Source organism: Canis aureus, chromosome 1, assembly GCF_053574225.1.
Source record: "Canis aureus isolate CA01 chromosome 1, VMU_Caureus_v.1.0, whole genome shotgun sequence".
Lineage (NCBI taxonomy): Eukaryota > Metazoa > Chordata > Mammalia > Carnivora > Canidae > Canis > Canis aureus.
This window is the reverse complement of record NC_135611.1, coordinates 97655888-97669820: the sequence shown is the minus strand read 5'-3', so window position 1 is coordinate 97669820 and position 13933 is coordinate 97655888. Positions and strand designations below refer to the sequence as shown.

Sequence of the window (13933 nt, the reverse complement as noted above, 5' to 3'; positions counted from 1 at the left end):
GGTTTAGCCTCACAGTTTGAGCAAATGGGGTGATGGCAGCATCCACAGATGGTGGCCGTCTTGTTGGCAGGTTGCAGCTCCTAGGCCACCATTTGTGCACTGTCCCCTTTGTAGCTCTGGCCCTGCAAGGCAGAAAAGCACAGGATGTGGAGGTTGAGCTGGAGGTTGGATGGGGCAGTGGGGTCTCTGTAAGAGCCCCCTCTGCAGAGAGAATGGTCTGGATGGCCCTTTAGGCCAGGGTAGTGGTGGGAGGCTTTCCCAGACGTCTGACTGTGCATGAGAAGCTGCTGAGACGTCCCTGGGCTCTGCTCCTGCGCCCTGTGACCCAGTCTTGCCGTGGATGCTTCACCTTAGTAGTGAACACGGAGTACTGGCTCTGCGTCTTTCTGTGCAGGGCAAGAAGGAAACACTAGGAGCTTTCCTTGTGCTATTAAGAGAGATTTCAGTGCTAGAACAAATGACCTCAAAAGTTTAAATTGCTTTTTACAGAATAGCTCTTTGGTTTGTGGTATGAAATTTTCCACTAAAATGTACCTTTCTTCAGGGCGCCTGGGTGGCTCAGCGGTTGAGCGTCTGCCTTCAGCCCAAGGCGTGATCCTGGAGTCATGGGATCGAGTCCCACGTTGGGCTCCCTGCAGGGAGCCTGCTTTTCCCTCTGCCTGTGTCTCTGCCTCTCTCTGTGTGTCTCTCATGAATAAATAAATAAAATCTTAAAAAAATAAAATAAAATGTACCTTCCTTCTTTAGGCAGAAGCTCTACACTGAAGATATGGCCTTTGGGGCTTCAACGTTTCCACCTCAGTATTTATCTTCTGAGCTCGCTCTTCATCCATGCAGTTACTCTCCTTACCCTATGGAGTGTGCACAGAGTGTCTGCCCAGTGCCTGGGTCCCAGTATGCTTACAGCCACCCCAGCGGTTACCGAGGTTTTCAGACCATGAAGCCACGAAGCGAGCAGATGTGCCCTCTCCCACAAGACACAAAAGCTCTGTTTAAGGTTAGCACACCATGGTGCTATTGGTTACATTAGCATTTACAGTGTAAAGAGCTGCTTCATTCTCACGTGATACTTAAGTATTATTTAAGTCTTTTGTGTATTTAAGAATTGATTTTTGTTTAGCCTTTTTCGAAATGGTCACTGGGGATACTTACGGATTTGCAATTTTAAGCCTTTGTGCTAGTTTTCTTAATTCATGTGACTTTTTAATTTTTCCTGCAGAAAAAAACATACGAGCAAAAGTTTGACAGCAAGAAGGCCGACGGATCTCTGTCATCGGATCTAAAATCAGTTAGAGGTTCACATCCTATGTCCATTCCCGCTGACAGTAATTTGAAATCAGGTGAAAATGACAGACTCCTCTCTGATGTTCTATCGTCCTACCCCGCCTACCCCAGAAATGTCACTGTTCTTTGTTCATCTGCTTCTTTGGACTTGCTCGAGAAGAGCAGAGGCCATTGGACTCCACTGGGGTCTTCTGCCCTGGGAGGGACCTGTTCTGGGGGCGCTCTGTGATGTGCACACACGTGTGCAGGAACCAGCCCAAAGTTAACATGGCAAGTAGCTGACACCCATAGGCCTCAAAACATGTCCTTAAGCAAATCACGGCTGCATCCTTTGTATTCTTTTTGACCATGTTCATTGCTAAAATCACTTCTCTGGTATTCTGTTGGGACGCTTTTTAATATGTGAGAGAGTTTGTGCTTTGAATCCCATCCTGAGCAATAGCAAACCTGAGGCAGTGTAGTTACTTGGGGGACGTGGCCTCTCTGGCCTTGGAAACTACTGTTTCAGGCTCTGGCTGAAAGCTAGTGATTCCACGTGGTATCTTGCTTTCTCCTGTAAGTTACGTACTCGGGCAGTTTGATGGCTTATTTATATAAATAGTTAGCGCCTTTGTAATAATGTATTTTCTGGGAATGCTCAGCTTATTTACATGTATACTTATTTGGTATACAAATTTTTCTCTGTGTTCACTTCACTCAGAAATCATTTGGTGCATGGAAGTGTGAAAGGAAAGTCAAAGAGTTTACTGTAATAACTCTGCCCTCATGATTAAATGCGGGGACTTCATGGTATTACAGCCCACAGGAGGATTCATTTGTATTTGAAGGGGAAAGATGGGGAAGAGGTTCCAAGTTTAATTCTACTCGCTTTCTTCCAAAGTTTCTCTCAAGCGTGGAAGATATATCGCTGAAAAAAAGTTAGTTGGCATCTCTGTGAATTTGCAGAACTCTACAGTGTTAAGAATAATTAGATCAGGTTGTAATAACTAGTTCAGCAGCTTGAGAATTATGCCCAAAATTTGCGGCGTGCTTTGCTTTTTCCTGCCTGGTGGCCCAGCTGGAACTTGTGGTCATTTCTGTTTTCCACTGTTAGCCAGGTTGGCAACACTAGCAAAGGGGTTGGGGGCGGCATTTGGACAGTCCTGTGTTAGTGCGTCAGCAGCAACAGGCTTTCTGCCCCACTGTTGAAGCATGAGTAACAGTTTTCACACGATGCCTGACTTCTCACCCCTGCTTTTGATTCTACAGATACAGATGGTTATCATAAACGAACAGACAGGAAATCCAGAATTGTTGAAAAAAGTGGATCTGCCTCCAAACCTGAGTTTGAATTTACCAGGTTGGATTTTCCTGAGCTGCCAGGCCCAGAGAACAGCAAGCTCTCAGAGACACAGAAGCCACCCAAGTGGGGGCCTCTACGCTCCGCCTCAGCTGACCTTTCTCTTCTCAGGGAGGTGGTGAAACCCACTGTGGTGACAGCAGAGGTGAGTGTGGGGCCTCCTCCTCCTGTCTCCCTTTCTTCTCCGTACACATTTGTGCAAGTACTTCACAGTACGCTATGTCTTAGTGTGGGGGCCTGTCCAGGCACTTAGAGGACCTTTGGTTTGGACCCTTCCCAGCTGGTTGTAGCCCCTAAGACAGCTATTCTTTTAAAAGAATTACCTAATAAGCTTCTTTGTGCTTTTTAGCTGCCAGGGCCTGGAGTCGGATTCTGGCACAGGTCCTGCTGCTCAGACAGCCCTTGGTGAATGTCTCACTGCCAGCGTTGCATCTGACAAACGTTTATTGTATAGACACAGAGATTTTTAAAATCAGACTAATATTTCAAACTGCACAAGTAGCCTCTGATTTTTCTAGGTTTTTTATCCATACTTCTTTCGTTGATGAGACCACAAACTGAGCAGAAGTCATCATTGTGTGTTTTGTTTGCCACTTAATGATTTTAAAATATGCATTGTTCCACGTTTGGTCTTGGAAGTTTATTCCATCAAGGTTTCAGGAAGAAAGGTCATCCGGGTATAGTCTCTAGGGTTGCTTCTCCCAAGTTCCTGCTGAAGGAGGGTGGACAGGCAAGGAGGGGGGTACAGAGAAGGAGGGGGGCCTCCCCATCCACCTACCTCTTGAGTGGAGCTGGGATTTGGCTTCCTCAGGTGCTCTTGGGTACCTGGACACTGACGCCCAGAGGCAGGCAGCGTGGCTTGTGGTGTGCAGGAGTTACACCATTCCCCACACGTTAGATGCTATCACACCCTGGTGCTTCCCTGTGGCCGGCTGGCTGACGTTGAGGAATCCGTTTCGTTTGGCAGCTGTGTGACCCTTCTGCTGTGTGCGTGGAGTAGCCGAGCCATTGAGGGGCTCCACGTCCATGTCCCTGGTAGTCACTGTATAGTCTAAGCCCGTGAGTAGTCCACATCCCTAGTGGCCTGCGGCGGGATGTGACCGACCTGTCTCATCGTGGTCACTGGTCACACACCTGCATCTGGACACAAAATGAGGCCCATGCTGCTATGTCAGTAGGTGTACAAGACTCCCCGCTCGGGATGTGTTCACATTCTTGAATTATGTGTGCAGTTTAATTTTTCTATCTTGAAGAACTTTTTTCCTCATTAATCCTAGTAGTATCTTTAAACACAAGAAGAGGGGATCCCTGGGTGGCTCAGTGGTTTAGCGCCTGCCTTTGGCCCAGCGTGTGATCCTGGAGTCCCGGGATCGAGTCCCGCGTTGGGCTCCCGGCATGGAGCCTGCTTCTCCCTCCTCCTGTGTCTCTGCCTCTTTCTCTATGTCTATCATAAACAAATAAATAAGTCTTAAAAAAAAAAAATTAACACAAGAAGAGTATTTAAAAGAGAATAAACAGTTGACCTTCTGCAGCACGGGTTTGAACTGCACCAACTGATTTTTTTTTTTTTTTATAAACACAGGACAGGAGCATAAACATGTTTTTTTCTCTTTGTGATTCTCTTAACTTTTTTTTTTTTTTAGCTTATTTTACTATAAGAATCTAGTATATGATACATATTGTGTATGGTATGCATGTTAACTCCATGTGATCTGTCAGGGTTCCTGCCAACAGTAGGCTGTTAGTAGTTAGGTTTTTGAGGGGATCAGAAGTTACGTGTGGAGTTTTGACTCGCCAGGGGTTGGCACCCCAACTCCCAGTGCTTAAGGGTCACCTGTAATTGTCATCCAAGGAAAACTGTGCTAAGTACTTAAATCTTTTTTTAGTGGTATGTTGTGGGAATTGAGGGGATGCCCCTCAAAATGAGGTTATGTGTATGTATGGGTTTGTGTTTTGAGGTTTTAAAACTTGGCATTTTTCTGTGTTACTAAGTATTTTTTGAAAGCCTGTTGCACTGAATCTTTATGTAACTGTTCTGGGACAGGTTTGCCATGGTGAGCATGTATAATATATGCGTATATATATATATTTTTAAGATTGTATTTATTCATGAGAAACAGAGAGAGAGAGAGGCAGAGACACCTGCAGAGGGAGAAGCAGGCTCCCTGCGGGGAGCCCGATGTGAGACTTGATCCCAGGACCCCTGGATCATGACCTGGACCAAAGGTAGATGCTCAACCGCTGATCCACCCAGGCATCCCCATAGCCTGTTCTTTTAACAAATATGATTTACGGGGCCCCTGGGTGGCATTAGCATATATTTTGGAGATTTTAAGAATGGCAAGGGAAGGTGTATTTAAAAATTAAGTGATTAGGACAGCCCGGGTGGCTCAGTGGTTTAGTGCCGCCTTCAGCCCAGGGCATGATCCTGGAGCCCCATGATCGAGTCCCACGTCGGGCTCCCTGCCTGGAGCCTGCTTCTCCCTCTGCCTGTGTCTCTGCCTCTCTCTGTATCTCTCATGAATAAATAAATAAATAAAATCTTAAAAAAAAATTAAGTGATTATTTTCAACTTGAAATAGTATGATGCTGGTTTGCCTTCTAGGGTGAAGGGGTGGTGAGAAGCACAGATGCAGTGGAGTCTATGACTGGCAGCTCTGTGGCCGATCCCTCCTCATGTACCAGAGGTAAGAGGCATTGCCAGGCCCCCGCTTTCCAAGGTCATTTTTAGCTCAGTACAACAGAAATGTTTTTGGTTTAAAGCCTTCTTTAAGGGATCCCTGGGTGGCGCAGCGGTTTGGCGCCTGCCTTTGGCCCAGGGCGCGATCCTGGAGACCGGGATCGAATCCCACGTCGGGCTCCCGGTGCATGGAGCCTGCTTCTCCCTCTGCCTGTGTCTCTGCGCCTCTCTCTCTCTCTGTGACTATCATAAATAAATAAAAATAAAAAAAAAATGAATTATAAAAAAAAAATAAATAAAGCCTTCTTTAGGACAGTTGATGGGTTGTGGACAAACTGATGTTATTGTGAGAAGCTGGAAGTAAGTACATGAGATCCACGTCAGTGTGCAAGGAGTGTAACGTGGGAGCAAAGAATTCTAAATGAGATGTGTCCACTTTGTCCAGTTAAGGGAGGAATTTAATGAACTCTACTGTCGCGCGTCATGCAGCCTCCGGAAAACGCTGCTGGATGCTCAGGAGGATGAGCGAAGGGAGGCACAGGGAGGATGAGCACAGGGAGGCACAGGGCCCGTTCCTCCTGTCAAGAAAATGGTTTTGATGCTTCAGAGCCCTGAAAGGGTCTTGGGAGCCTCAGACCATGCTTATGGATCTTCTGGTCTGGCTGTCCTGGAAGTGATATGTTCAGAGAGACCTCAGTAATTTTTCTGAGTAGCTGGTCCTAGCAGAAGACATTTTTACAAAACTCTTCCAGGTGTATTCATAAGTGTGTTTTCTTTTGCATTCTCGTGTGGCGTGTGTGGTTCAGTAAAGCCTTCACCTAAGAGGCAGCTTGAATGGCGTGTAGCTCTGGTATGAAAGCAGCCTGACTAGCCTCCTCTCCTGGGGGGATGCCCCAGCTGTCCATGGGGTGCATGGGTTCTGTTCTGTCTGTGGACTTAGGCAGTAGTGCTGTCGTACTGAGACCTGAGCCTAAAGAGAGAGAGAGATCACCTTTTCCTGGGAAGCTGAAGTCAGTGATCCTTGACTTAGTGTCAGTGCTACATAGCAAGGTTAGTGGGGCTAGCGTGTGATCTTTGTCCTTTTAATTTTAGCTGTAGTGTGTCTACCCACCTGCACACCCAAGTTAAAAAATTGCTTTCTAGGGAAATCACACAGCCTGTAAGTTAATTCAGCAAGTGTGTTCCAAGAAGAGAGCTTAGCAAATGCTGTCATTTCCAAGAATGTTCAGAGCACCAGTCTAAATTTAATCATGCTCTGAGTAATGACCTCACGTAATACGTGTTTTGAATTTCTAAGTATTTTTATTTTAATGTTGAGATTGTTCAACAACTTTGGTTATCTTTGAGCAGAGTTATCTTGGACACCAATGGGTTATGTTGTTCGGCAGACATTATCTACAGAACGGTCAGCAGCCCCTAAAAACGTTACTTCCATGATAAACCTAAAGATGGTTGCTTCATCAGCAGACCCTAAAAGTGTTAGTATATCACCTCCTGAAGTTTTATCTTCGGATCTTTCCTACAAAGAGAGACATGTCCACCCAGCTAAAAAGGTAGGTGTCACGTTTGCATTATGTTGATCTTCTGTGCGACTGGATAGTCTTTATTTTTCTCAGATCCTCACAAAGTGTTTCATTCTGTGTTTTAGTTGCTCATTTGAATCAGTTGCATTTTTGTACCTTGAGAAAAATAGAACCTCGGTTCGGGAACACAGCTGGTAGCTTTTAGAGCAAGGGAGATATCTGTCGATTTTATATCTGTGGTCTTCAAACACCTGTGAACCATTTTGAAGTCTGTAAAGGAGAGACACTGGTAGAAGTTCACGCCCTGGTATATAAAGTCCTACCTTTTTTCCCCTAGCCTTTTCATCTTTTACCTACTAGTCACAATAGCAAGACGTTGAACTCCACCTCGTGTGATCATCTGGTGTATGTTACTGACTCAGTTCATTGTAGTGTGTAAGGTAGCATCTCAGGGTCCATTTTTCCTTTTCAAGTCAAATAATTTTAAGCTGTCATTTTTATTGGTCCCTGGATTTATTTCTGTAAGAGCCTTTTTTACTGGTCTAGATTTATTTCTTGATTTTCACTGTGTATGGATACTTTTTTTCAGGTTGAAATGTGGCCATGTTTGTTAGTGCAATGATACCCTGTCTTTTTAAGTATGAGGATAGTTTCTGTCACCCAGAGTGTCATAGACCATCCCCCATAAAGGGGAGCTATGTTGGGGTCTGCTGAGGGAGGGAAAGTGTGCTGCCAACAGTTTCGGTGAGCTCAGACCTGTGTGCCTGTCCTCACGGCTCTGTGAATGATGTGAAGGACGCTAGAGGCTCAGGTGAGACCCACTCCGAGCTCACATGGAGCTGCCAGCTGTGGCCATGTGGGTGCAGGTGTGGGGCAGGTCTCTGGCTGGGGCTGCCCCACAGCCGCCATCTTGCTGTCTGACCACAGTTCCTGATGCGCATTCTTAGAGTTATTATTAACAATTTTGTTTTATTTTCCCAGAACCTTTAAAAAAATTTTTTTTTAAGATTTTATTTATTTGAGAGAGAGGAAGCGTACATGCACAAGCAGGGGGGAGAGGCAGGGAGAAGGAGAAGCAGACTTCCCATTGAGCAGGGAGCCCGATGTGGGGCTCGATCCCAGGACCGAGAGATCATGACAGATCATGACAACAGAAGGCAGGTGCTTAACTGACTGAGCCACCCAGGTGCCCCTAACATTGTTTTTTAGTTATAAAAAGTGTAAGAAAAGTTGATTTTAGAAAAGTTCTAAGGTAGGGATCCCTGGGTGGCGCAGCGGTTTGGCGCCTGCCTTTGGCCCAGGGCGCGATCCTGGAGACCCGGGATCGAATCCCACGTCGGGCTCCCGGTGCATGGAGCCTGCTTCTCCCTCTGCCTGTGTCTCTGCCTCTCTCTCTCTCTGTGTCTCTCATGAATAAATAAATAAAATCTTAAAAAACAAAAAAAAAAGAAAAGTTCTAAGGTAAAGACAAGAAAATTTAGATTGCCTGGCATCTTAGAATCCAGAGGATATGCTGCCTGTCATATGTAATGGGAGTGATAAAATATCATGATGGTTTCTCCCTCTGAAACTTCGTGTTGTGAGTTTTTATCACCAAAATAGCAAATGAATGTAATACCACAGAGATCTTATGAACAAGGTCATCTTCCTTTTGTTGCCCACCCTTCGGGAAAGGCTGTGGTAACAACCAGGTGTATGTCCTACCTTGGGCTCCACAGAATGTCAACAAACAGATTTCTCTTGTTTTTTAAGTTTTTTTTTTCTTTGAAACAAAAATGAGACCCTTCTACACATCATCCCTTCAGAGTTGCCTTTTTCACTTAATAAGTTCTCACGGACAGATCTTGTAGGTCAACAGGTAAACACTGTTTTCAGGAGCCCCTGGAGGGTGAGTTCCTGCCTCAGGTAGGGCAGGGCCCGGGCCCACCTGAAAAGGCCCTGCTTTCCTCACGCCTCCATTCTGAGAGAGGAGCGTGGTGCACTCAGGGAGGGATCAGTGCTTTGGAGGGGAGCGGTGAGGAGGGACAGGCTCAAGAGATGGGACGGCTCTTGACCTGGAATGAGGGTGCGGTCCCAGCCTAGCCTGAGTGTGGGCGGATGTACAGAGGCCCTGAGGTTACTGTGCTGCAGGAGGGTGCAAGCAGCAGGGTCACTTCAGTAGGTGTGCGACGGGCCCACACATTTGGCCCACCTGAAGTCTCTACAGGGGATTCAGATATGTGATCAGGTTTAGGGACTACCAGGCCATTATGCTAGAAATGGCACACCCGGGTTTATGAAAAGACTTAAAGGTGGTATGAGAGATGTCAGAATTATCTCTTCTGGCTCAAGTAGGTTATATCCAAATCTACCAGTTTCAAAATAATTGGATAGGACAGTTTTTTCACCAGATTTCTTTTCCTTGAGAAGTACTCTACTGAATGCTGGCTCATTGGAAAACAGAGATGAGGAGCCAGACTCTGAACAAAGTTGCCATGTGGTCAGTTTTCTCTGATTCACAAAGTAAACATCCCATTCAATGTCTAAAAAGCCCATGATTTTTGCTGTGTTTTTTGTTCCATCTAGTCCAAAGCGTCACAGGGTGGCGATCCCGAACAGAATGAAGCCTCAAGAAAGCATAAGAAAAAGAAAGAAAAGTCTAAATCAAAATATGAAGTCTTGACAGTTCAGGAGCCACCAAGGATTGAAGTACATTTACGTTTATTACTCACCTTTTACGACACAGTGAATGGGTCTGTCCTAGTAGAAATTCAGGTTCATTTGGGCTTCCCAAATGAAAATCTCCAGCATTTCCTTGATAGGCTTTGCCCAGTGCTAAAGACAATAGCTGTCCCCTGTTCTCTTCACTTTGGTGGCCCAGCGTGGTGGCTGAGTTGTCGTGGGCACTGGGCGGGTGGGTGCGTGAGGAGTGGAGAGGCAGTAGTCCCTTGTGCAGATCGAGTGGGGCACCTGCCACGGCTCCTACTCCTTAACTATCTTGTTCCCCTGTTTCTTCTTCGCTTTGGCATGCTGGCTTTTGCAGGGTCTCCTTTTCTATCCAGAAATGGTAATATAATGTGCGTCACTCTAGAGGGAAATTAGAATGCCAGAGCTCCATTGTGGGCCCTGGCCAAGAGAATTCCACAGACTTGCAAAACCACCCTGTAAACTTTCCCTGTGGCACTATAAGAAAGGCCCTGTCCTGCGAGGACTTGCCCTGGGTTCAGACTGAGTATCAGACTCAGCAGCCTGGCTCTGGGGGCTCAGCACTGCTGCCTGCCACCCAGGTTGGGGCCAAACCCGAGACTTGACCATGTATCTGGGGGCTCTCGGGACATCTTCTTGAGGACACTAGGGGGTGTATTTGAAGACCTATCACCCTGCCAGAGTCTTATGGCTTGGGCCAACACATAATTCATAGAGTTCTCTTCCCGTAGCCCACATACTCTGAGTCACCTCAGATGCTCACAGAAGGATGTTCTTAAATGACTTCAGTGTCACTGTTAGAGGCCTGTTGCCCTATTTTCTATTTTATTTCTATTTTCCAGCCTGGAAGCAGCACACGAGACAGAGTACTTCCATCTCCTGAGTCTAGACAGTTTCTCTAATGAAAATGCAGTTGAAGGCTGGGTGCTTGAACACTCTTGTGCCTGGGGTGGGGGCTCAGGCACCCACGTCCTTGGGGCCCCTGCCTGCTGCTCTCCAGGGCAGCGGGATTAGATTTTAAATCTGTTGGTAAGAGTGAAACAGTTAGGGGCTGTTGAGATCCCCTTGAGAGCACTGTGGGAGCTTGTCATAGATGCAGAACAGGAGCAGGGAAAAGCTTGCACGTGGGCACATTGATTCTCGTGATCCGCAATGAGCTAAAGGGTGTGTGGTTTACTTAGGATGCCGAGGAGTTCCCCAATCTGGCAGTTGCGTCTGAAAGAAGAGACAGAGTAGCATCTCCGAAATTTCAATCCAAACAGCAGCCACAGGTAATTTTTAGATTGACCTTGTCCTTGATTTAGGCTTAACTTTTCTCGCTCAACTAAACTCTTGACAAAAACTACTTTCCAGACTTTTTTATGCACCAAGAGAGCTGGTTTAGTTTTGATCCCTTACTTCGTTGGAGAATCATACCCAGTGTATTGAAATAAAATTGCTCTAAGCCCAAACATTCTGTCACCTTCACAAGAAGACTTGGTAGCTGCCGCTGCTGCATCAGAAAGGATGGCAGCACGTGCTACCTGGGGATCTTAGAGGACTTCCTTTGTGAGGCAGCAGTGTCTGAACAAACTGGGGAGAGCCATCAGAGTTCACTCTAAGCGGTCAATACAAGGTGAAGAGAGGACTCCCCTTGAGCCCCAGCTCTGTGGTAGGTTCAGGGATGAACTCGTGACTCGTCACCCAGATGGAGAACTTGCACACTTGGCCCCATTCCTCGGCTCATCTCTAGCATCTTCATTGTCATTTGGCCTTCCGAAGTGGGGTCATTATTTTTATGTTGGTGAGAAGTTCTAAACCCTTGTGCACCTTAGTTTGAATTCCCATGGTACAGTTTGGACCTTTTGCATGCCTGTCTGTGGAGGACCCTGTAACCTACTAGTGTGGCACTCTGTGCTCACACTTTAATGTGGGCCCTCAGCCAGGCAGCAGAGCAGGAGTCAATGTGCCAGAGCACATGCGTGCAGTGGCTTGCCTGCACAGCCTTTCACACAGCCTCAGAACCCAGGTCACAATTATTTCAGAAATAGCAGTTGTTTCAATATATCACACTTCATGCCTAAATTTAATACCTGCTCGTGTGTATTTTGGACTTGTGTAAATTCTTGGTTGTATCTCCATGATTTCATGGCATTCGATTGGCTCCCCTAGGCAGTCAGAGGTTGAGTGGTACTGGTGAGGCAAAACACCAACAGTTAGCCCCACACACAAACTGCTGTTGCCAGAGACTTCCCATGAGTCTTGATTTGGTACCTGTAGGTGTATGCTCTTATTCACAATGTGGTGTAGCCAGGGATGGAGCTCATCTGATACAAACCCAGGGTTATGGGAGAAGGAGGAAACAACCATGCCAGTCATATTGAGAGATAATATGGGATTATCTAGGGCTTCCTTTAATTAATTTTTAGAAGATTTTTACAGTCACTATGAATAGTTTTTATTTTTTATATCATTATATCTTTTTGTTATAGAAAGAAAAACACAGTTTGTGAAAAACATTATCCTAAGGAAACTTCTGATTTTTTAATTCTATAGAATAATTTTAAAAATAGTGGAAAGAAGAGCCAACTTCCGGTACAGTTGGATTTAGGGGGAATGCTAGCAGCCCTGGAAAAGAAGCAGCACTCCCAGAGCTCGAAGCCGTCCTCCAAACCTGTGGTGTTCTCAGGTAAGAGTCTGTCCATCTCAGATAAATGGCTAGAGGTCTTTCAGGTAGACTGCTCTGTGACTGTCTGATCTTTTTTTTTTTTTTTTGACTGTCTGATCTTTAATTAAAAGTGTGTGTATATAGTCAGAACAGCATGGTCCTAAGATGAAGAGAAAGATACTAAATGGAATGGCTTGGGAGTCCAGAAGTAAACCCATGTATCTATGGCCAGTGGATTTTTGACCAGAATGTGTTCATTAAAAGAATAAGAAACAGTTTTGAAAAATGGTGCTGGGACAACTGGATTTTTCCACACGCCAGAGAAAGCTGGGCTCCTGCCTCACACCATATGCAATAGTTAAAATGGAGTGATGACCTAAATATAAGAACTAAGCTCATAAAACCCTAAGAAGAAAACAAAGGTGGGGCTCCTGGGTGGCTCAGTTGGTTTAAGCACCCGATTCTTGGTTTCAGCTCAGGTTGTGACCTCAGGTTGGGCTCTGCACTCAGCAGGGAGTCTGCTTGAGATTCTCTCTCTCCCTCTTTCAAAAAAAAAAAAAAAAAAAAGCAAGGGTAAATTTCATGACTTATGATTAAGCAGTGAATTTTTAGCTGGGACACCAAAAGCACAGGCCACAAAAGAAAAAACAGTTAAATAGGATTTCATCAAAAACAAGAACCTTACGTGTACCAGCTGACATTGTCAAGAAAACAGAAAAGTAATTTACTTACAGAAAGTGAGAAAATGTTTGTAAATCACATGTCTGATAAGGATTTGGTGTCCAAAGATCTGTGAACTCCTCCTACAACTCGATAATAAATACCCACTAAAAAATCGGCAAAGGACTTGACATGGCTCTACACGGAGATGCACAGGTGGCCAGTAACACATAAAAAGATGCTCAGCAGCATTAGTCATCAGACGAATGTGAGCCAGTGCTGCACTGAGATAGTTCTTTGTTCCTGCTGTGGTAGCCGTGGTGGGAAAACACGGGAAATAGCAGGTGTTGGTGAGGATTTGGAGGAAGTGGAGACCCCTGGGAAATGGGGAAGCATGAGACTACTTGGGGAAGCAGTCTGGCAGCTCCTCAGAATGCTAGATGGAGTGTTGCCATGTTGCCCAGCAATGCCACTGCCTGTGTACGCCCAGAGGAGTTGAAAATGAAGACCCAGACGCTTGCAAGGCAGTGTTCACAGCAGCATTATTCCAAGCGGCGAAAAGTGGAAACACCCCCACTTGCTTATCAGCCCAAATGGCTAAACAGTCCAGCCCGACCGCCGACTGCCACTTGGCCTTAAAAGAAAGGAAGTTCTGCCAGAGTGGATAAACATGAAAGCGTTCTGCTAATGGAGTAAGCCAGCACAAAAGGGCACGTGCTACATGAGAGATCTAGATTAGACAGTCACAGGAAGTAGATTAGAGGGTACCTGGGGTGGAGGGTATGGGACTTTTTGGTGGGGACAGACTTTCAGTTTGGGGCATGGAAAACTTTGGGAACTAGGTGGTAGTGAGGGTTGCACAACACAGTGAGTGTGATTGGTGTTCCTGGGTTGTGTACTATGGAATAGTTAACATGCTAAGTGTTGATGAATTACTTACGTAGGATGACTTTAGGAAATGGCAGTTAAGTGTTGCACACTCATGTGCTCACGGGCCTAAAATATTTACTCTCTGGCCCTTTAAGGAAAAGCTGGCTGACCCTGACCTAACCACCTATCAATGTTTTATTTTATTTTTTGCTGCCTTTCAAAGTTGCAGACCTTGGTTGCTATCA

General features: G+C 45.7%; 1 protein-coding gene across 8 annotated transcripts in view; it reads left to right on the top strand.

Moving 5' to 3' along the window:
• SECISBP2 (SECIS binding protein 2) overlaps nt 1–13933 on the top strand; it is a 47379-nt gene that overhangs the window by 4611 nt on the left and 28835 nt on the right. For 4 of the 8 annotated variants that reach the window (XM_077910368.1, XM_077910405.1, XM_077910356.1 and 1 more), the window contains exons 3-10: nt 748–997; nt 1220–1340; nt 2533–2768; nt 5229–5310; nt 6654–6856; nt 9392–9514; nt 10693–10782; nt 12047–12179. In XM_077910368.1, coding sequence (XP_077766494.1) covers nt 748–997; nt 1220–1340; nt 2533–2768; nt 5229–5310; nt 6654–6856; nt 9392–9514; nt 10693–10782; nt 12047–12179 — 1238 coding nt within the window. The remainder of the gene's footprint in view (nt 1–747; nt 998–1219; nt 1341–2532; nt 2769–5228; nt 5311–6653; nt 6857–9391; nt 9515–10692; nt 10783–12046; nt 12180–13933) is intronic. The other 4 variants (XM_077910414.1, XM_077910379.1, XM_077910388.1 and 1 more) reach the window with 3 other exon arrangements.